Source organism: Amphiura filiformis, chromosome 18 (assembly GCF_039555335.1).
Source record: "Amphiura filiformis chromosome 18, Afil_fr2py, whole genome shotgun sequence".
Lineage (NCBI taxonomy): Eukaryota > Metazoa > Echinodermata > Ophiuroidea > Amphilepidida > Amphiuridae > Amphiura > Amphiura filiformis.
Genome location: NC_092645.1, coordinates 61,844,426 through 61,869,088, shown reverse-complemented (window position 1 = coordinate 61,869,088; position 24,663 = coordinate 61,844,426). Strand labels below are relative to the sequence as shown.

Here is a 24,663-nt window from a genome sequence, read left to right as displayed (position 1 = left end):
TTCAGTTCCCCTGAATGGAGTCTGATTAGGAGCAAATGTTGACTTTTTTAATGTTTTTCCCCCGAATGACCAACAAAAGTGGGGGGGGGGGTCATGCCCCCCTTTGTGCATGCCACTGCTAATGTTTGCTGTGTCAAAGCTTTACTGTGTCATAGGCTTGCTATGTTGAATATGAAATAAAGTTAGCTAGGGTTAGGTTGAGTGCTAGGGTAGCGGTTAGGGCTAGATTCGCCATAGCAAACCTTATTTCATATTCAACATAGCAGACCTTATTTTCGACATGGGTAACCTTCAATAGAGGCCCTGCATGAAATTATCGATTGGCTCCAAACAAAGAATTTGAGCCGGTGTCCTTCACCATAGTTAAGGCGGAGTGCAGTCCATTCAATCAAATGTTGTCATCAACCTATTTGATCGTAGTGTAGGGTTATGTGTGTGAGACGAACTGTCACGATAGATTGCAATCATGCTTTTGTTGAATGCATTTGAGTAGTCAGCCATATTTACGGGATGATACGTCACAAGCAAGGCCTCTTTATAGCGAACCTTCAATATATGAGGCTGTAAACAGGTCAAGGGTGTTAGTAATTAATGGTTGTGTACTTTTTGTTTTCAATTTTACAGGCAGCTACCAGTGGGAATGAAAATCACATGGAATCATGAGTGTCTTGGTCACTAACATACCGTGTACCAGAGGGATTGAAAACCACATTGAATCATGGGCATCTTGGTCACTTACTCTAATTGTCTATGTACCCGAGGGAATGAAAACCACTTAATTGTATTGAATATACATCATTACACTTAATTGTCATTTTATTAGCAAAGAAAATGATCTTGAAACATATCCAATACTCAAATTTTATGGAGCTATGTCATTTTGAGTCCTACTTGTATGGTCTCTTTATCATTATAAGTGTTAATGGATAATTCAGAGTGCATTGTGGGTAATATCGAGGTGGGATAAAAAGATTGTAGCTACTAGCTCAAACAGTGTTTTAATGACCGGGATCCTGGCACTTTGTTGGTCTTAAATTGACTACACTACAAGATTCCTATTGTGGCCATCTGCAAAGGTACAGGGTGTCCCAAAAAACAGAGGCCCCTCATTGTGCCCTCTTTTTCTCCTATTTCAGAAAATTTGACCAAGTATATGTTGGTATGTGAAGAAGCCTGTACCCGTTAGCTTTAATAAACCAAAACAATTATTTCAATCGGCTCATAACTTATGAAGATGTGCCCTTTTAAAGAAATGTACCCATTTTTCACTCTGTCCACAGATGAGGTTTGGCTACATGAAAGATTAAATGAAAAAAAGGTTAATGACATGGAAAGATAAGGCCTCGGAACACATTCACTGGTGTGATAAACGTAATTTAATTGGTATATTTAACAAAATATATGTTTTCAGGGTTACATTTCGCAAGTATCCGGCGCACAAGGGCTGAGCCTGAAACCTGTATTCGTCAAGGAGGCAACCAGGTAGAGGGCAGAGCTGCACAGCAAACTCACTTCAAAAGAACCAAAGACAAACTAAACAGCCCTTTTCAGTGCTACCTTTTATTCCAAAAGGAGAAATGACTTATGTTGTCAATAAAAAGAAAGCAAGAAACAATAAAGTACGAAAGTAAGAAACATAGTAAAACAAAAAGGCATAAAATAACCAAGAAAAACATAAGTAATTGCAAGTATAGCAAAAGAAGTCCCATCCCACATCAATTTCGCCCAATTCAATGACAATTAACAAAATCCATTACCCATAAGCCCACCGGTAAAGCCCATTCCCTAAAATAAAGTTGTTATTTTATAAAGTTATCATCGAGCAATGTTTTATATTCATGCATGGTATAATGCTCTTTTCAATTTTTGAAGTAACCAACCCTCCTCCGTGGACAGAGTGAAAACGGATACATTTCTTTAAAAGGGCATATCTTCAAAAGTTTTAAGCCGATTGAAATAACTGTTTCGGTTTATTAAAGCTAACGGGTAAAGGCTTCTTTACATACCAACATATACTTGATGAACTTTTCTGAAATAGGAGAAAAAAGAGGGTGCAATGAGGGGCCTCTTTTTTTTGGGACACCCTGTACACTGTCGCCAAAGTACCTGACTAGTACACACAGAGTACCTACGCAGTATCAATGCTGCTACTGCACAGGACCAACCAGCAGTGGTACTGCACTGGTACTACACTGGTACTATGGTACACCTGGTACTGCAAAGTACCAACCAAGAACCTTGGCGAAGGTGTACCTGTGCAAGAGGCCCCAGTGGGAATCTTGTAGTGTAGTCTTCACAGCACATGCACATAACTAGCAATTTTGGGATCAATTAAACCACATTTGTGTTTGGCAGAAATGAAGGTGGCGCTCTCCTACTCACAGGAAAGCCAACAGAGCAGCTACACCTTTAAGTCAAGTTTTGTTTAGATGCAATATAATCTCACTAAATATCCTACAAAAATACAATCTATAAGTTTACTCAAATTAGTCCATCCTCATATCTTGCCTACTCTGCACTGATTTGACAATAAATATAAGTAATTTGAGGCATGTACCACCATACATCCTGACACTAAAAAACAAAATTTGCATTTAGGTTTTCAGGGCAGCTACAGGAAATAAACCATCATTGGGCATGTGTCATTGGCCCCTGAACATGTTTAAAGCAAAACCTATTATGTAGCCTGTTGGCAGTTTTGTTTTAAACATGTTCAGGGGCCACAAGCACATAGGAGGTTTTTCCTGCCAAACAACAAAACTTTTTTTAGCCTTATCAAGTTTTATTTTGTAAATAAAACTGGAAAATGTTGATTCCATCCTGTGTTGTCTTTGTTAAAAAAAATAGTAATTTAAATTTGATATCAATGTATTGGTTTGCTTATTTCTGTGACTGAACACAAGTATGTGAGGCTGCTGTTTCTGTAATTTTTATTGATTGGTATTGATTAATAGTTTGTTCAGCTTATAGTTGGCATAAATTATCCAGTTTTTGTTTACTGCGCGAGTTAATAAAGTCTCATCTTGCGCTTGCGTAAATTCACATAAGTGTGTGCCAGTTGCACATTACGCAATGTGAAGCTAGCGTAAGTACTGCACCCAACTTGCGTGCACGCAATTCTAAATCAATAGAAGATGTTTATGAATCATTTTTGCCAATAATAAGCCGTACAAACTATACCACTGGATCATAATTTATAAATTTTGAATATAATATGCTGTAAAATTAACTTATTCTACCAAACAATGTAACTGTAAATATTTTCACCAATGACTAATGAACAAAATGAGAACTTAACCCCCCTGGGCACTACTGGCTTTATTACAGAGCCACTGATTGGTTTATTACATGATATAATCATCTGAGTAACCAATCAAATAGAGCTTTAGATCTCTCAGCAATTTTAAACTTAATCCCCTTCAATCCTACTGATCATTCTTACTATATCTCTGATTGGCTCAATATTATGATATAGGCCTCTTTTAAACCAATCAATATAGTTCTTAGAGGCCGCTAATTTGGCCAGTAGTGCTCATGGGGTTAAATGCCAAAAATATGTGTATTGGAAGAATGGAAAATTTTTCATTATATTTTTGATTTCACATAATGAAGATTTGTGGGAAAAGCACCCAAATGCCATTTTGGCAAAAAATGAGGTACATGTATTTTCCTGCAGAACATGTGATGATGTGCACCGTTACTAATTCAAGTGTAGTTAGTATAATACTTGTATAATCATGTATTGCATGTCCTTGTGATTAGAAGTACAAAAAGCATCAAGGGTTTAAAGCTACAACTGGTTATGTCCACTTTAAGGTGACTGCACTCTCAGAAATACATTAATTAAAAGTGCTGTAACTTTTTAATTATTCATGCAAAATATATTAAACATATTCATTTTTTAGGAATTGAATAAGTCAAGGAATCTAAAAATAATCACTGATTTGGTGTAAAAATACTAATTTTGGAGAAAATAAAAAAAAACACATTTTATTTAATACACACTCCAAAAATATAAAAAGGAAAAATCTAAACATTTAAACTCTATAAACATCAATTTTGTACATAACCAGTTCAAGCCACAATGTATGATCTTTTTAAATTAATTTGGTTCATTTTGTCTAACCTGATTTTTTGGCATATTGGTAATGTTTACACATGTCCCAACTTGCACCTAAATGGAATTAGCCAAATTTGCTGTGTTTGTAGGACAACATATCAATTTTGACACAGTGTCGTACTAAGCCATTAAGTCCCCATAGAACTCCATGTTAAACAGCCAAAATAGCTGGCTGGGTTTCTTTCACTTTACCTTGTTATTTCGTCTTAAAATGGACAGAAACCATTAACAGTGGAAACTGGTTAGCACAAAATCTGTTAACCCAAAATTCCTGACAACATACCTTAAAGATTTGCCTGATGGTGCATATTGGCTCCCTTGACATAACTTTAATTTTAGACAAGAACTAAAAGTGACCTGTAAAATCCCACCAGCAAGAAGTAAGGGCACGGACCCTTAATTCTTGTTTGGATTTTCAGAGGAGGTAGCTGTCTATTTGTATGTGAAATTTACTGTAAGGCACAGGAGGTCATTAGGTGAATCTTTACAGTATTGCTTTTAAAGTCTCAAGCATATATTTTGTACATTATTAGGACCTGATAATACAAAATTCTATTAACACAAACTAAAATCCAAGGCCCCAACAATTTTGATATAAAATTTGATCGATTGAGCCCATATTTATTGGTCAAGCTATGAGTTTTAAAATATTGGACGAGACGTAGTCGAGTCCAATATCTTAAAACTCAAAGCGAGACCAATAAATATTGGGCGTAAAGCGTCCAATTTTATCATTATTATGTGTAGGATCCAATATTTTCACACACTTGGACTCATCAAAACATAATAATGTGTTAACAAGGTTCCACTGTATTGCCAATATTGCAGCATGGGTAAAGAATAACAAAATTAAAATTTGATGGAAATCGTACATTGTGCTTTAAGCCCTCTATATTATACTCTTAGTCTTATACATTCTCCTGTTCAAAATGTCTCTCTCCTTCCCTCCTTTTTACAAGGAGTTGAAATAGCAAAGTGTTAAATAACCCAGCTTATCTAAACTTTGTGGCGACAAATTTTTCTACAACTCATAAAGACACATAGCTTTACAACCATCGAAGATCACTGCCATTTTTCATTGTCTTTGAAACGAAAATAGATAAACCCCGAATTATTCCCCAATCACTCTGCATGGAATGGATGGAGATTTTGTATTGAACAGAGCTTACAGGGGTACATAATAGGTTTTGAAGTTAACAACATATGTGACGTGTCATGTCAAAAGGAGACACTTTTGGGCAGGATCGTAAATGGAGAAATAGCCAAAAATCTGCTCGGGGGTGATTTTTCACAATTAATGGTTTGTTGCGAATTTGTGGTGTTATTAATGTTAAAAATGATGTTTGATAGTTTCAGACCAGAATATAACTGGCATCTTGTTGTTTTTGAGACAATTTTCAAGGTAATTCCTACTCTCAACATTGTAAATAATATTTTTAAAGGCCGATATCTCAATTTCCAATTTTATAATACCATAACTTACGAGCTCAATATCTTCACTTAGGAATGTCCGATTTCATTGGGGAAAACATCGTTGTGAAGCAAAATATCTCTATATTTAAGATATGTAAAAACCTCAAAATTGATAACCTGCCCAAAAGTGTCTCCTTTTGGCATGACACGTCACATATTATCCTTGATGAAGCTTGTCATATGGTGAAAGCTTTGCATAAAACAACTCATTGAAACTGTTCACAAAGTGTGTACATGTATTGTTTACTCATGTTGATTCATTTATGGCCATTTGTTGCCTTTTCTTTGATCAAATTTATTTTGAAAAAAAAATATATATTGGTTCACCTTGTTCTTTTTTTTTTCAATTTTCATTCAATTTGGTTGCTGAAATTATATCACTTTATACTTGTTTGCGTGTATGTTTGTAATATATGTTGAGAGAATTATATTGAATATATTTACACAATGTGCCAGCAGAACCAAATCGTCGGCAGAGTGCTACACTATCGTAAGTGCAGTAGAATGTAATAGCTGCCATTTGCAACATTTCAATAAATGTACTTACTTTTAACCAATAACACTAGAAAAACACCCAACTACATGTAAAGGTGATCTCTTGGGTTAGCTTAGTGGCCATCAAGTAATACAAGAAAGTAATACAGGACATCAACACTTTACAATGAGGGGATGTGCTGCAAATAATAGGTGTTTTACAAAAGGCAGCTATTACATTCTACTGCACTTACGATAGTGTAGCACTCTGCCGACGAAATATGATTGTACCAAAATTTATTACTTACTGTATAGCAGGAGATTTTAGAGGTGTTAATTTTTCGCGATTTGACATATTTTGAACAATTTGCTGATTTTGCCGTTTCTTTATTCACATGGTTTTAAGGGCTGGGGTATGAGCGTTTGGACAGTATTTATTTTGGGACATTAGAGCACATCAGACATATCGAATTGCATTCTGAATCGAAGAATGTCCTTCTGATATCAAATAATTTTGATTTTTGAAATTCACAATTTAATACACATTTTATGGCAAATCATTAAAATTGATATTTTTGATATTTAACAGTACTCAAGTAAACTTTACAAATCTGATGATTTATACTTAAAGTGTATGTAGGTGGGATGAAAAGCCGACGATCAATTGAAAATTTTGACCTTTCAGTATTGGAGATATGGATTTTTTTCCCAAAACACCCAAAAAATTAGGTCTTTTTGGGAAAAAAATCCATATCTTCAATATGAAAGGTCAAAATTTTCAATTGACCGTCGGCTTTTCCTCCCAGCTACATACACTTTAAGAATATATCATTAGATTTATATAATTTACTTCGAGGACTGTTATATATCAAAAATTGAAAAATATCAAATTTTTATAATTTGTCATAAAATTTGTATTATATTGTGATTTTCAGAAAATGAAAATTATTTGATATCAGAAAGACATGCTTCAGTATTCAGAATGCAATTCGATAGGTCTGAGGTGCTCTCATGTCCCACAAAAAATACTGTCGTAAACGCTCATTCTAGATCCCTTAAACAGCCACACATTAAAGCCTCTAGTCATAATGTTTTCGCAGGTTATTGAATTTGCAGAACAATGTTTTCGCAGGTTGTTGAATTTGCGGAACAAGAACAACCTTCCAAAATGAATCGCGAAAAACACAACAATAAAATCCCCGCAAATCTTCCTGCTATATAGTACAGTAAAACTACCTAATTTCATAGGTATTTTATTTTTTGATTTAATGCCCAGTTTATGCGGGAATTTAATTTTACAATTTGTGAAATTCATTGTAACTTCTAAATTGGACAAAATGTTAGAATTGATCAACTTACAGGGATTGTACAATCGGGTGTGCCACTCACGATCTGTGCTTTAATCTATGTGCTTTGCACCTTTCACAAAATGCTGTGTCATATAGGAGTATGTAGGGACTAAAAAGATATGGTTATGGGCTCCTAGTAAAATTGCACAATTTATTAATACCTCGCAACATTTTGAGTAGTTTTACAATAACTTGATTTGGCAGATGCAGTATGACACCTCACCCAGGATTCAGGAAGTAATTACAACACTAACTTTAGTAGCCCCACCTGTGTCTCAATTTGTACTTGCTTGAATATTAAGGCAGTCAAGTTAGCTCAATCGATAAGGCGTTCGACTATGGTGCGAGAGGTTGCGGGTTCGAACCCTGGTGGTGCCTAGTATGCTCTAGTGGAAAAATTGAGTTAGCTTGAAATTCCCTTGGACAAGGAACTCACTGCTAATTTGTCTCGTCAGTAACCCTGCAGAAACTCGGGGAGCTGATCCTGGTTGCGATGGTTATTTGTGGAATGTCTAGGGTGTGCGCTCTTGAAGCAGCAAATTCCCTGAATTATTGTTTAATGGTTTATGGAATGATGTGGGGCCATAGTGGTCAGCGACAACCTGTAAAGTGTGCTGAGGCTTGTGGATCAACGTCTAGGCGTTGTGCCAAAGCGTAAAGCGCACTATAAATCACTTTTTTTTTTTTTTTTTTATTGGGTGTGAATTATGATTGGATGACATACAAAGCCTGAAGCATGAAATGAGTTTCTGAATGGTAGCATATAAATAGGTACCTCTTCAGTACACATGCAGTTCTGTGTAACATGAAAGACATATCAAGTGTGGGGTATGTCTTGTGTTAGAGATTAATGTCAATTTGTCCAAGTCTAAAGTACTAAAATATGAGGAGCATTTGCACTTTGCTTTCAATTATTGTCATACTACAAATTAAAGTGCCAAATAGCGGATGTGATTCTACCTGATGACCCCATTATTGACATTGGCTAAATAAGCTGTATTTTTGCTCAGAAGAGTACTGTGATTCATAACATTTCTTGTCTGCCTAACTTACTGATTAAATACTGCTCACTGCACCTGGGGTCGTGAATTTCAAATGGAGTCGCCCATTAAGGTAACCCATTTGAAATTCACACTCCCTGTGTGGAAGATTAAGGACATGCCTTCCATAGGGGGTGTTTGGATATCAACTAGAATAGCCCAGTTAAAGAGCCATCACAATATGTTGATCCGATGACGTAATTTGGAAAAGAAGATCTGTGCATTTTGTAGATGGTGCAATACTGTATAGACCAAGTTAAATATGAATGTATCTTGTGCTCGACCAAAGTCAAGTTGTTTGTTGTTGCAAGTGAATTTGAGATATTGTTGAAAGAAGTGTTGAACTCCTGAATAATGAGCTATTCCAGTTGAAATCAATACACCCCTATTGAAGACATGACCTTAATCTCACACCCAGGGGGTATAGATTTCAAATGGAGTAACCCATTCTGTTAAACCCATTTGAAATTTACACTCCCTGTGTGGAAGATAAGGACATGTCCTCCATAAGGGGTGTAGGGATTTCATGTGGAATAGCCTAATTTCAGTGCTGTCTGCTATTTGCATAGTTTCATATCTTGCAATTGTGAGTGGTGTCTCAATTGCAGCATGTGATGGGACTGTCGTCTGCTAATTATGGTACAAAAAATAGAGATTACAGCATATTGTAGTCTGCTATATTTAAGGTGGTACTACACTCCTTTGATAAATTTGTGACTATTTTTGCATTTTCTCAAAAATAATAACACACTGGTAACAAAAGTTATGTATATTATAGGGGCAAGGAATCCAGTTACTACACTGGAATTTCAGTGACTCAAGACAAGCGGTACGTTACTTATGATAAGCTAGAGTGTACCTCATTTCTTAACATACATAATGAACCACTAGTCTTGAATCACTGACATTTCAGTGAAGTAATTGGATTCCTTGCCCCTATAATATCCATATCCATAACTTTTTTTACCAGTGCGTAGTTATTTTTTGAGAAAAATGCAAAATTAGTCACAAAATTTATCAAGGGGTGTAGTACCACCTTAAGGATAAAATATTGAAAATTACCAAAAACATTGATATCACATGGGAAGCAACTCATTTAAATTGAGCAAGTAACATGTTTCATCCATTGCTTGATTTATTCTATCTACCTGAACAATTATTTTACTAATTTTGTAGTTTTAATATTATTTTATTAAGTGCCTTTAATTTCTCTTTGTGATGACTGTACCAAATCATATATAGATCTATAATATAATAATAATATTATTTGAATGACACAAATATTTCAGTTTATGACTTGATTTTGTGAAATAAGTGATGTGAACTGTGACCAGGGCCGTAGCAAGGTTAAAAAATGTGGGGCGGCCATCACAAATGTGGGGTGGCCAAAATACAAATATATGCCTAAATTGAAATAAAGATATAAAGAAAAACATAACTAATTTCTCAAAAAGTGAGGCGGCCATGGCATCCCCCGCTTGCTATGGCCCTGGAACTGTCTGCACCAGGGTGGCGGAAAAAAACCTGTTCTACTTCAGATTTTTTTAGAAATTAGGGAGAAATTTTCCTGTACCGGTGAATGCCGACCCAAATTTCAAAAATTTCAGGAAATAGGTGGGTTTTTTTTGTATTTCAAAATATTTACAGATTTTGGTGATTTTTAAGGTCAGTTGCAAAAAAAAAAGGGCCGAACGACCGACCCTACTTCTGTCAGTAGAACAGGTTTTTTGTAGCCTAAGGGTATTTTCCCCAAGAAAAGATCAAAATTGAATGTGGGATATTTCGAGTGTTCAGAACCAGAAAGCCATAAATTTATGACCAAAAGAAATCACCATGCAACATTTCCATGGCAATTCACTCTATTCACCCTAAAATGCAGATATTTTGGTGAATTTGGATAGGGTGTGTCATACCCCAAGCTGGCTAGGAACCTGTATGAAAATTGCTTATCATAGCAAATGAAATAAGTGAAATGCACCCAAAGTTGTGAAAATAATGTATTCATAAATTTAACAAAATATAGAAGTGAAACATGTGTGCCAGCCATAGCAAATATTGATTTTATTTCTGCCTTAAGGGATCTAAAATGAGCGTTTATTACGTTTCGACAGTATTTTTTGTAGGACATGAGAGCACCTCAGACCTATCGAATTGCATTCTGAATACGAAGCATGTCTTTCTGATATCAAATAATTTTCATTTTTTGAAAATCACAATATAATACAAATCTTATGACAAATTATAAAAATTTGATATTTTTCAAATTTTGATATATAACAGTCCTCGAAGTAAATTATATAAATCTAATGATATATTCTTAAAGTGTATGTAGCAGGGAGGAAAAGCCAGCGGTCAATTGAAAATTTTGACCTTTCATATTGAAGATATGGATTTTTTTCCCAAAAAGACCTATTTTTTTTGGTGTTTTGGGAAAAAAAATCCATATCTTCAATACGAAAGGTCAAAATTTTTCAATTGATCGTCGGCTTTTCATCCCACCTACATATACTTTAAGTATAAATCATCAGATTTATAAAGTTTACTTCAAGTACTGTTAAATATCAAAAATATCAAATTTTAATGATTTGCCATAAAATGTGTATTAAATTGCGAATTTCAAAAATGAAAATTATTTGATATCAGAATGACATTCTTCGTATTCAGAATGCAATTGATATGTCTGATGTGCTCTGATGTCCCAAAATAAATACTGTCCAAACGTTCATACCCCAGCCCTTAATTTGGATTGCTTTTATTATTTATGATTGGTGCTTGTATATTTGTAATCAAAATTGTTACATGTAAATAATAAACTATAATTATTACCTTACACAAACATTACGATTATGCTATCATATATCATATAGGCCCTTTAGTGCGATATAGACTGAATATCAAATGTGATTCAGTGCGATATGCCGATATAGACTGAATATCGAATGTCAGTGGTGCAGCTATAGGGGTTGTGGCGCCCGGGGCTAAGGATACATAATAGCGCCCTCCCCCATTCTTGAAACAATTGCACGTGGAGTGCTAGAAAATTTGCACAAATACCACTTATTAATTTTGTTTATAATGAAGTTGTTTCCTAGGGCATGTGCCACACTACTGTCCAATGTGATTCCGTGCAACATAGACTGAATACTAGTAAATAACCAGGCTGTCACACACATATAGTTAAATATGAATATGATACTTCTTTGTGCCCTGATAACAGACCGTCTTCGAAAACTGGGTATATACATTATTATACAATAGACAAGATTGTAATCAGTGTGGTGAAGAATTAATTACTTAAGGAAATCATTACGTGCCTTCCATGTTCTTTTCAGTAAAGATTTACATGTGACATCAAAACAAACATTAGCAGTGTGAACTAAGTCACTAGGAAAAGTTGGTAAAAATTGGGTGCAGTCACCAAGCAAGATAAATAATTTCTCATCAATGTTGCTTGTAATAAATAATTCCCATACATATAATAGACCATTCCTTTCTAAACTTTCCTTCAATCTTTTGAACTCATTAGAGCGAATATCATTGTACACTCGGCAAGAAAATATAAAATGCCTAATATCTTCTATATTACTATGACACAAATCACATAAACCAGAAGTTTTACAATTATTTTATATTATTTTATAATTTTTCTAATGGTGTGCCCAAAATTGCTCCCCCCCCCCCCCCCACCCTAGTGATTTAATTTACATGTTGTGTAAAGTCTGACAGACTCCACATCTCGGCACGATGCAATGCTTTGAAATCTGAGCCAGGTTTTTACGAGCTCGGCAGTGAAAATTCTCATGGTGCGGTGGAAATTTCATCTGTGATGAAAGTTTCTTCGCATTAAGCTCTTGATATCGCGGCCGTGCACGCTTGTGATTAGCTGCTGGCAAATCAAGCTGGCAGAATGACCATAAAAGGAGATGCAGACCCCACATGCTTTAAAAAAAATAGATCGTGCGATGAAATTAAAATGTACATTTTAAGGGTGGTCTGAACCCTGGAATTATGGAAACTTTAGGGCCTCATAACTGCTAAATTATTAGTCTAAAGAATATAAAAGTATACATTTTTAGAATGGAAATGACTTGATGAATTCATCTGTGAGGTCTAATTTGGGCCAAAATGCTCATTTTTAGAGAAAATCACAAAAAACAGAAAATAGAACAAAATTTTTTCGCGCAACGTAACAAAAAATTGTTTGGCCAAAAAAAAATTTTATTAATTTTTAAAAACTAGATAAAAATATCTAGGGACCGTTTTTCATTTTTTGAATTTTGACCAACTTCACCAAAAATATTTGCATTTTTTGACCATTTTGGTGCAAATTTCTCAAAGTTGGTCAAAATTCAAAACAAAAAAAAAATCATCGCGGCATGGCGCTGTGATGTGGAGTCGGAATCGGACTACCAATGTGAGGAAGCTTATAATCGTGAATTTAGAAGCAAGTGAAACAGCGTGGTTCAAAGTAGGCAAAGTGTGACCAATTACTTGCTGGAACATGTTAACCTTTACAGTACTTTAAGCAGAATATTTTCCCATGTGTTGGTATTTTCATCCAGGTGAATTAAAAAGAACATTCAAACTACAAAATGTAGGTATGATTCAAGAAAATGTAGTTTGTAAAACAAGTGTTTTGTGTTTAAGTGAGTGTCTTGTTTAGATGTTAAGGGGGCTATCATTTTCTTCGGAAGGGGGGGTGTCCCAAATATACAGGGGGTCATAAATTTTGGAAAGAAAAATAGGCGGGGGGGTCATAAAATTTTTGATGACCAAAATGTAGGGAGTCACAAGATGACCACAGATACTGTGTTTATTTTTCAAAAAGACTGATATCAATACAATTCTAGCCTGTTTAGGGGTAAGGTGTATTGGTGGTGGGGGTCAAAAATGTTCAGAACCAGAAAGCCATAAATTTATGACCAAAAAATATCACCATGCAACATTTCCACAGCAATTCACTGTATTCACCCTATTAAATGGGGACATTGTAGTGAATTTGGAGAGGGTGTGTCACACCCCAAGCTGAGGACTAGGGGTCTGTATGAAAATTGCTTATCATAGCAAGTGAAATGCACCCAAAGTTTTTAAAATATTATGTATTCATAAATTTAAAATATAGAAGTGAAACATGTGTGCCACCCATAGTAAATATTGATCTTATTTCTGCTTTAATTTGGATTGCTTTTATTATTTATGATTGGTGCTTGTATATTTGTAATCACCATGTTACATATAAATAATAAACTATTATTATTACCTTATTATTACAATTATGGTATCATATCATATCTAGCCCTAATCAGTGCGATATAGGCTGAATATCGAATGTGATTCAGTGCGATATAAACTGAATATCAAATGTTGGTGGCGTATCTATAGGGGTTGTGGCACCCGGGGCTAAGGACGCATAATGGCATGCCCCCCCCCACCCATCCACCCAATTCTTGAAACAATTGCACACAGAGTGCTAGAAAATTTGCACAAATACCACTAATTAATTTTGGTTATCAAGTTGAATCTCTGCCTGAAATTGATCTTTCAAATGACTCTGTGCTGAAATGTGTGCAAAAATTTTGACTTTCGAATTGATGCTGAATTGGTCAATTCGGCACCCCCTTAAGGTGGCACCCAGGGCATGTGCCCCCCACCACTGTTGAATGTGATTCAGTGCAACATAAAACTGAATATTAGAGAGACCAGGTTGTTTCAATCATAACCAGGCTGTCTAGTTATATATGAATATGAGACTTCTTTGTGCCCCGATAACAGACCGTCTACGAAATATGTGCATTACTTTATCTTGGCATTTATCAAGTAAACTGTAATGGCGCTATTGCACTTTCAGAAACAGACACCACAACCCCTGGTAATTTACATGTTGTGTAATGCTGCCCTCTACTGACCATGAGAATAGCATTACACACTTAGTGCAGACCTTGGTGCAGACTGACACCGTACACCAAAGAACATAGCCTTTATACTTGATTTAAGGGAAGGGGTATGAACGTTTGGACAGTATTTATTGTGGCACATTAGAGCACATCAGACATATCGAATTGCATTCTGAATACAAAGAATGTCCTTCTGATATCAAATAATTTTGATTTTTGAAATTAGCAATGTAATACACATTTTATGGCAAATCATTAAAATTGATATTTTGATATTTAACAGTACTCGAAAAGTAAACTTTATAAATCTGATGATTTATACTTAAAGTGTATGTAGGTGGGATGAAAAGCCGACGATCAATTGAAAAATTTGACCTTACGTATTGAAGATATGGATTTTTTACCCAAAACACCAAAAAAAATTAGGGCTTTTGGGGAAAAAAGCTTAATCGTCAATAGGAACGGTCAAAATTTTCAATTGATCTTTTCCTCCCAGCTACATACACTTTAAGAATATATCATTAGATTTATAAAAATTACTTCGAGGACTGTTATATATCAAAAATTTGAAAAATATCGATTTTTTATAATTTGTCATAAAATTTGTATTATAACGTGATTTTCAAAAAATGAAAATTATTTGATATCAGATATACATGCTTCGTATTCAGAATGCAATTCGATACGTCTGAGGTGCTCTCATGTCCCCTAAAAAATACTGTCGAAACGCTTAAAACGCTCATTCCAGATCCCTTAAGTATTCATTTAAATTGGTTGAAATTAGGATTAATTGCATTTTACTTATAAAATTTTAGTATACATAATATACAATATTCTTTGACACCCCCTGGTTGACTGTCGACCAACCATCGTGAGAGGGGTAACTCTGCCACATGGCGTCAAAAGTATGTTGATTTATAGTATAATGGGGCTGTGCAAAATTTAAGAGCTCTGGGAGGTATAATTCTCCAAATATGGTGTGCCCTGTGCCCCTCGTCCCCATCCTGGTGATTTAATTTACATGTGTAATTGTGCCCTGGTACAATTATCCAATAGGGTGCAACTTACTAGACTTGAGTCCAGTCCTCGCTTACGGAGTTTAGGGGTGTTGCAATAATTATGTGACCCCGGGTGGTGAATTATAGGGGGGAAAAGATTTTTTGGCAGGCCAAAGGGGGGGGGGGGGCAAGCATATTTGGGCAGGTCAAAAGGGGGGGGGGCAAGCGATTATTAGCAGGTCAAAAAGGGGGGAAAGTGATTTTTGGCACAGATATTTTGGGGAACGTTTCTATATTACAGCCTAAAAAGGTGTATGAAAACGTTACTAACACATTCAAATATGCAAAATTTCCTTTAAATTTGAGTTCCCAAAAATCTTGCGTGTGTAAGGGGGGCACGTCAAAAGGGGGGCAACTAATTATTTTCTGGCATCTTGGACCACCCTGAATTAAATATAACTGTTTTGTGATGCAGTACAGTTGTTTTATGCTGAACAAAATTTTGAATTTACAGATTGTTTCAACTTACCATGTGATGTGTTGTCATATTTAACACACTCTTTAAAAAAATGTTATAAAATGGTTTGTGATATATCCTAGGAATATGAATAGATTCTGCAAAGAACCAAATTGGACTGCATAATATGTCAGAAAGAACCTTTCTTGTATTATGTATGAAACATCTGTTTGTTCCGTCCTATTTCAAATAAAAACCCTTTTCTGATGGCAATTTTACATGTGGGACATTCAAAATAGACAGTTTTGAACTTTTGTTTTTTTATGAAGGGTGTATAACAACAGAGATAAAACATGCACTGATTATAGGTTAATAACTGCGCATTAGTTATTTGGAGGGCATTGTGAAAAATCTAAACATTTTGCCTTTGGAACCGAGGAATATCCCGAGGCGCAGCCCGAGGGATATTCGAGGTCCAAAGCAAATGTTTAGATTTTTCACAATGCCCATATATAAAGGTGGTGCAATAATTATGTGTACCCCTGGAAGTGAATTCTCAAAATGGTCTGCCAAAAATGCTTGCCCCCCCTTTGGCCATGCCAAAAATCTTTGCCCCCCCCTTCGATGTGCCAAAAACCTTTGGCCCCCTTTGGCGTGCCAAAAAATCTTTGCCCCCCCCCCCCTTACACATGCAAGATTGTGGGGAACCCGAATTTAAAACCTTAAATTGTCTTATCAGATAATGCGAGCGCAGCGAGCAGGAAATTTAGCATATTTGAATGTGTTCCTAACGTTTTCCTACGCCTTTTTGGACTCATTTTGGACCAGGGTCGACATGTGACTCATTCCCCTTGATCATGTCACATATTATCAAACCATAGGCCTTTTGAAGGCCTATGATCAAACAGACAGCTATTCCACTTGAAATCCATATACCCCTAAGGCCTCTATGGAAGACATGACCTGAATCTTCCACACAGGGTGCACTGTAAAAAAGGTCCGTAAATTATCAGATGCCCATATTTTGGAATTTCCCGTAATTTTACAGGAACCAGCCGTGATCAGAACCACCTACCTACTTCCTCACACACCTACATGTAATACTACACACCCACCCCTATCTCTAACCAGTGGCGGCACCAGGATTTTTTTCGGTGGGCATTGGGGGCAAACAGAATTTCTGGGGGGGAAGCAAAATCAAAAAATGTCCCTCAAAATTGCCGCAAAAAGCAGAAATTTACGTAATTTGGGGGGGGTTTAGCCTCAAAACTGGGGGCAAGAAAAATATTTTTGGGGGGGAAATGCCCCATCACCCCACCCCGTAGCATCGCCACTGTCTTTAACCCGTCTTAATCCTGCTAAAACACACTGAAAGTAAAATTTAAATTCTGTAGTTTTACTGGTCCCCCGTAAAATCACGGGAAAACTTGTGGCAGCAAATTTTTCGGTTATCCCGTAATTTGTTGTAATTACGGGATAACCGGAAAATTTGTTGCCAGGAGTTTTCCCGGACTGGTTCCCATAAAATTACAGGAAATATCGAAAATACGGGCGTTTATGGTCCTTTTTTACAGTGTAATACATAATTGTGTGCCAAAATGTGGACCATTTTGACACAGCATGCAGGATTACTCAAAGTGGGAAATTATTGTTTTGTGTTGTATCTTTAAAAGTAATGATGATAAGTATATAAAAGTATACATTTTCAGAAAGGAAATGATACAAGGAATCCAACTAGCACAGCGGATTCCTGTAAAAATGAGCTGTTTTTGAGAAAAGTACCAAATTTGATTTTACATGCCAATTTTTGTTCAGTCCACCATAACAACTTACCCCAAATATTCAAATGGATGAAAATTGCATATTTGTGTTCTAAAGACGCAAAACTAGATTTGGTTTTCTCAAATTTTTGAATTTTTTCTTCGTTTTAAAAATATACTTTAAAATATCCAAAATTTTGGTCAAAATTTAAAAAAAGTCAAATTTTGACCTTTTTTGACCCATATTTTTAAAATGAAGAAAAAAATTCAAAAATTTGAGAAAACTGAATTAGTTTTGTGTCCAGCACTAAATATGCAATTTTCATCATTGTAATACATCAAATCAAAAGCGATGCACTTGTGTCTCATTTTAAATAGCTAGGAATAAATACCAGACTTATCTCAAGTGGAGGTCACCTCAAATCATACCGAAATCACTTGATTTAGGACTAGAGAGCATATTCCTAAACATACTAGTGACTTGGGGATGATTTGAAGTGACCGCCAGATGAATCTGGTAATTATTCCTAGTGTACAATGAGACACATGTAGCAGCCGGCATGGCAGGCTCATCGTTTTGATATGGATGTACACATTTTGGATATTTGGGGTAAGTTGTTATGGTGGACCCCAGGGTGGACCGAAAAAAATTAGCATGGTGAGAGCGTGGCGCAATGGTTAAGGTACTTGCCTTTAGTGCATGAGATCCCGGGTTAAGATTCACGGCGGTGGAGATATGCTGAGATATTAAAAAAAAAAAAAAAAAGTCTGAAATTAATTGGCAACTTCTGTAGATTAAATTCAGACTTCCGCTCTCCCCATGGTTCATTTAGAATTGGGTAAATGAATCACGAAAGTACTCGGTCCTTCGGAGGGGACGTTAAGCCGTCGGTCCCGTGTGCAGAGAGTCATACCTGTACATGCATCTCGCAGCCAGTTTCGAAAAGAGTAGGGTGTTAACCCCTGACTGTTCCCAACCTGTCCCGGTGTTCAAATGGACCCCAATGGAAATAAGCTTCAATAGAGGCTTTCTTGGGTTATCCAGGGTTGTCAAAACCCGAACAAATCAAATCAAATAAAAAAAAATCAAATTTGGCGCTTTTCTCAAAAAACTGCTCATTTTTGCAGGAATCCGCCATGCTAGTTGGATTCCTTGCTTTAATTTTTGTCTTCAATATCTTTGTAGGACAAGGGGCTGTGCAATAATTATGAGGCCTGGGAGAGGCAAAATTGGGGGGCAGAAGCTTTTGTCAAGCCAAGGGGGGGCAAGCAATTTTGGCACTCATTCATGGGGCGCCTTTTTAATAAAACATTCTATATAGTCTTAGGAAACAGTACTGAAACATATATATCTAAACCATTTAACCCTTACACCCAAAAAACCACAGAATACCACAATGAAAAATTCTGCGCATGCATGCATCCCAGGGTCTGCGATGACGCAATCACCCGAAATGCCAAATGCCCACGGAATTGCTGGCCGGGCAGCAATTAGCCGTGTAGCTCCAGGTCCGCGATCGTGCGGTTGGCATCTGAGGGGTCAAAGGTTCGAATCTCAAAAGTGCCAAGTCAAAATTCTTCTTCTTCTTGACTTTTTTGGATCTTCTGTGACTTCCGCTAGCAAAAAACCTGGGTCAGTGTTAGGGTTAAGGTTGGCATGTGCAAAGGGGTGGGGGGCAAAGATTTTGCAGGCTGAGGGGGGTTAGTGATTTTTGGAAGGCTGAGAGGAGGACAAGCCTATTTTGGCATGCCATTGGAAATTTTACCCCCCCCGCTCACAAGTATTGCACAGCCCCTAATTATGTACTAGCTAGCTGTTCAAATTTGGGTTAGATTATTGCTAACATATTACTCTTGGGATTGATGCCCATAGCTATGTACAGTACTAAGGTTTTATTCTGTGATTATACATCTTCTCATAAAATGGCATACTGGCGTCAGACATATAGCGAACATCTTCCCTTAACGATGCCCTAGAGGGCGTCTCTCTAGGAGGACCGAAGCAGGTGCTCTGTAATGCAACATCATAGAACCCTCCTTCATTGCCAAGTTTATTTCCTTGAATCAAGCCATCTGGTGCCATCCATGTATGAAGAATATCATCGCCACTAGGCCATTGGAGTAAATCTTCTGTAAACGGTATGCCAACGGCAGCACAATACTTGCGCATTATGGACTCCGGGTGGCGCTGTAGATCGTCTGCATCGATGATGATCGGATTCATTCCATGGTTTATGAGGTACTGATACAACTCATAATGTTCTTCCAAGCCATACTTAGCTGGACGTATAGGTTCTGGTAACTCATGCCAGTAAAATGGTTCTTGTAGTTGGAGAAATCGCTGCACTAATCTTCTCCATGATGTGTATAGCTTGTATAAAGAAACAAAGAAAAGAATTAAGAGAGGAAGTGAGAATTAGGAAATAACACTGGCAGGCATGATCAACCTCAATGCAATGCATGATACACACAGTGGTCGATACAAGGTGTTGAAATGAAATAGCATTTTTCTCTATTTTACCTCATTTGTTCGGCCCGAAATTAAAAGAAGATAACAGAAACGATATTTGGGGAAAAAGTTCAAATAATCTATTTTGAATGCAAATCAGTGAAATCACACATTATAGCTTTAAGCATCCAAGATAGTAAATGAGGTTTCTTTGATTTTACCTCATTATTTCATCTTAAAATCACCAGAAAACCTTCCTGACAGTTGTTACTAATATAATTATTGGCCTTGCCTTTTTCATCACTCTTGAATTGGTAGTGTGCAGCATTTGCTCTTTCTTTTTAACAGAGGTATTGGTTGGGTCCTGTTGTCGTGGTGGGCAGTATTATTTAAATCTCATACACATTCTGATCCTTGTATCTATCTTGGTTACAGTAATTAAGATGGGGTCTGGTGGACCATGTCTGTATGTTCTTTTTTCCTTTCCACCAGGCCCAAGTACAGGTGAATAAAAATGGCAAAGAATAACAAAATCTAAATTTTACCGAAATCGTATAATATGGCTTTAAGCTATGGGACCATACCTCATATGGATGCCTGATAATGAAGGTGTGCCGGTATCCCTGTGGAAGCCTACCTTATATGGATGCCTGATAATGAAGGTATGCCTGTATCCCTGTGGAAGCCTACCTTATATGGATGCCTGATAATGAAGGTGTGCCGGTATCCCTGTGGAAGCCTACCTTATATGGATGCCTGATAATGAAGGTATGCCGGTATCCCTGTGGAAGCCTACCTTATATGGATGCCTGATAATGAAGGTGTGCCGGTATCCCTGTGGAAGCCTACCTTATATGGATGCCTGATAATGAAGGTGTGCCTGTATCCCTGTGGAAGCCTACCTTATATGGATGCCTGATAATGAAGGTATGCCTGTATCCCTGTGGAAGCCTACCTTATATGGATGCCTGATAATGAAGGTTTGCCGGTATCCCTGTGGAAGCCTACCTTATATGGATGCCTGATAATGAAGGTATGCCTGTATCCCTGTGGAAGCCTACCTTATATGGATGCCTGATAATGAAGGTGTGCCGGTATCCCTGTGGAAGCCTACCTTATTTATATGGATGCCTGATAATGAAGGTATGCCTGTATCCCTGTGGAAGCCTACCTTATTTATATGGATGCCTGATAATGAAGGTATGCCTGTATCCCTGTGGAAGCCTACCTTATATGGATGCCTGATAATGAGGGTGTGCCGGTATCCCTGTGGAAGCCTACCTTATATGGATGCCTGATAATGAAGGTATGCCAGTATCCCTGTGGAAGCCTACCTTATTTATATGGATGCCTGATAATGAAGGTATGCCTGTATCCCTGTGGAAGCCTACCTTATATGGATGCCTGATAATCTATAATCTATTTTGAATGCAAATCAGTGAAATCACACATTATAGCTTTAAGCATCCAAGATAGTAAATGAGGTTTCTTTGATTTTACCTCATTATTTCATCTTAAAATCACCAGAAAACCTTCCTGACAGTTGTTACTAATATAATTATTGGCCTTGCCTTTTTCATCACTCTTGAATTGGTAGTGTGCAGCATTTGCTCTTTCTTTTTAACAGAGGTATTGGTTGGGTCCTGTTGTCGTGGTGGGCAGTATTATTTAAATCTCATACACATTCTGATCCTTGTATCTATCTTGGTTACAGTAATTAAGATGGGGTCTGGTGGACCATGTCTGTATGTTCTTTTTCCTTTCCACCAGGCCCAAGTACAGGTGAATAAAATGGCAAAGAATAACAAAATCTAAATTTTACCGAAATCAGTATAATATGGCTTTAAGCTATGGGACCATACCTCATATGGATGCCTGATAATGAAGGTGTGCCGGTATCCCTGTGGAAGCCTACCTTATATGGATGCCTGATAATGAAGGTATGCCTGTATCCCTGTGGAAGCCTACCTTATATGGATGCCTGATAATGAAGGTGTGCGGTATCCCTGTGGAAGCCTACCTTATATGGATGCCTGATAATGAAGGTATGCCGGTATCCCTGTGGAAGCCTACCTTATATGGATGCCTGATAATGAAGGTGTGCCGGTATCCCTGTGGAAGCCTACCTTATATGGATGCCTGATAATGAAGGTGTGCCTGTATCCCTGTGGAAGCCTACCTTATATGGATGCCTGATAATGAAGGTATGCCTGTATCCCTGTGGAAGCCTACCTTATATGGATGCCTGATAATGAAGGTGTGCCGGTATCCCTGTGGAAGCCTACCTTATATGGATGCCTGATAATGAAGGTATGCCTGTATCCCTGTGGAAGCCTACCTTATATGGATGCCTGATAATGAAGGTGTGCCGGTATCCCTGTGGAAGCCTACCTTATTTATATGGATGCCTGATAATGAAGGTATGCCTGTATCCCTGTGGAAGCCTACCTTATTTATATGGATGCCTGATAATGAAGGTATGCCTGTATCCCTGTGGAAGCCTACCTTATATGGATGCCTGATAATGAGGGTGTGCCGGTATCCCTGTGGAAGCCTACCTTATATGGATGCCTGATAATGAAGGTATGCCAGTATCCCTGTGGAAGCCTACCTTATATGGATGCCTGATAATGAAGGTATGCCTGTATCCCTGTGGAAGCCTATCATATTGGCCATCCAATGTATAAGAAGCATCTTTACAGAATACTATCTTCTTGCCTGGATAGTCTGCCTCTAAGGTTTGTTTCACCCAGTCATAGGTACAGGTGTCTGGTATGAAACCTGAAAAGAAATTGTACGCTTATTTATAAGGGTCACCAGTGGCGTAGATGGGGGGGGGGTGGAGTTGGAAAAAATTTGTTGAAATAGTGAATCCTGCACCTTTTGGCAACAGATTAAGTTTATGGTACAAATGCGCACGAAGTGAAAAATGTTGTCATATTGAAGCTAAACTGATGATATATGGTGCAAAATGTGGAATAAATTCGCGCAAAGCATGAAAAAATTTGCACTTTGGGGGCCAAATGAGGTTAGTTTGGTCAAAAACCCACATACAGGCATCAACATTGGGGGATGATTGGATGGACCATCCCCCTTGGCAAAATATTGGGGATTTATCCCCCCATCCTTCCGGGATCTACCCCTATGAGGGTCACTGGCCATGCCCTGAGTAATATTAAACAAAAAGAGATTGCTTGCTTGACCTAGTCTGACTGTCCCAAATGTTCTGACCAAAAAACGGTTTTGGATACAATTATCTGACAAAAAGAAGCTAAAAAAGTTTATTTTCTGCATCTCAAAATCACCTGTATAAACTGGCAAAACCTGATCTTTTGAAATTAATATTCTGTAAATTAAAAAATTAAATGAATCAATTTCCCGATATATATGAATGTGATGTGCAAACATGCATGACCAAAAAAAATGTTAATGTATGAAAATATTAATTGTTGGGTCAACTGTTCTTAAATCTGACCTTTAGCAAGATCCACTTTGTCCGTAACGGCATCATTGGTCTTGTCCAAGAAGTTATCATACATTTCACTGACTCCTGTCTGCTTTCTTTCTGGACCATAATAATAGGCATACAAATATGGCTCAAATATGATCTGTATGCCATCCACAAAGCTGAGGCATTTGGTAATGGCTGTGGACAGTGTGCGTGGAATGAACCATAGCATCACACGGACTTGAGTCGGAGATGAGCTTTCTTCTGCTGTTTTCTCTTCCATTGTGGCCTATATCCTGGAAGGGAAGCACAATAATATTATTAAATATCATTGTTTAGTCAAGGAATATGGTAGTAGAACTTTAGAATTATAACTGTACCCCAGGACCCTACCCCCCCCCCAAGATGAGTGTTTAGGGTTAGTAGGGCATAGGCCTTTATGGTTAGGGTTAGAATATGGTTGGATGGGGTGGGTTCAAGGGGATGGCTAAATATATAAAAAATATATGTACACTCACATATGCAGCTTTCAAGATCAGGTCACCTACAACAATCAAATGTCCCTCGCTGTCCATGCAGGTAGAACTGACCAAGTTGAGCTAGTCAAGTTCACAGCAGAATGCCTTCCCAACATGCTGTATTCAATATTAACCCTGGAATTATGTAAACTTTTGGACCTCGTAGCTGCTATAAAAGCGTTTGTCTAAAATATATTAAAATATACATATTTAGGATGGTGCAGACTTAAGGCGATATAATACCCTGATTTTCATCAGTACCCATCTTCTTTTTTTTGTTGCAAATTTATGAAGTATATAAATATGTTCATCATCTCATGTCCTGAACTTATAAAATATCTCTACATACAAAGTGGTTTTAAACCATTTTAGAAAATCATTTTAGCCCTATATATTTTTTTGTTTACTGTATCCTGGTAACTGAGATGTGTGTTTCATAACAAACCATAATTTATTCTATTGAACATGTCCAAGTAGAATACATGAATAGAATACATTCAATCCTTTGTTATACTATCTATAGAAATGTACTCACTGATTATAACACTGAATAATCCGTTGATAGTAAGCTTTCCAAAATGAAGTGAATTTAAAACATCAGTGATGTACCACTTTTTGGCTTATACCATTAGAAGCATGTACGCGTCATTAATACTGATGCCACCAATTGAACGAGAAGATTT

The 24,663-nt window shown here is 37.0% G+C and overlaps 2 protein-coding genes across 2 annotated transcripts in view; one reads left to right on the top strand and one right to left on the bottom strand.

The window, feature by feature from the left end:
* LOC140138902 (uncharacterized) overlaps positions 1-6,469 on the top strand; it is a 56,668-nt gene extending 50,199 nt beyond the window's left edge. The window contains exon 22 of the mRNA XM_072160687.1: positions 625-6,469. Coding sequence (XP_072016788.1) covers positions 625-663 — 39 coding nt within the window. The 3' untranslated portion in view covers positions 664-6,469. The remainder of the gene's footprint in view (positions 1-624) is intronic.
* Positions 6,470-19,358: 12,889 nt separating this feature from the next.
* On the bottom strand, positions 19,359-23,801 carry LOC140138901 (uncharacterized). The gene is made up of 3 exons (XM_072160686.1): positions 23,490-23,801; positions 22,626-22,795; positions 19,359-19,936 (listed from the first exon to the last, which is right to left on the bottom strand). Exons 1-3 carry the CDS (start codon positions 23,743-23,745, stop codon positions 19,451-19,453), a joined length of 912 nt encoding a protein of 303 aa, XP_072016787.1. The 5' UTR covers positions 23,746-23,801; the 3' UTR covers positions 19,359-19,450.
* Between the last annotated feature and the right edge of the window lie 862 nt (positions 23,802-24,663).

Excerpts from the sequence above, each read along its gene's own strand:
- LOC140138901 (XM_072160686.1), bottom strand. The coding sequence starts at position 23,745 with ATGGAAGAGAAAACAGCAGAAGAAAGCTCATCTCCGACTCAAGTCCGT. Across the intron at positions 22,796-23,489 it reads CAAAGTGGATCTTGCTAAAG|GTTTCATACCAGACACCTGT; the intron begins GTCAGATTTAAG and ends ATTTCTTTTCAG. Across the intron at positions 19,937-22,625 it reads TTATCAGGCATCCATATAAG|CTATACACATCATGGAGAAG; the intron begins GTAGGCTTCCAC and ends TCTTTATACAAG.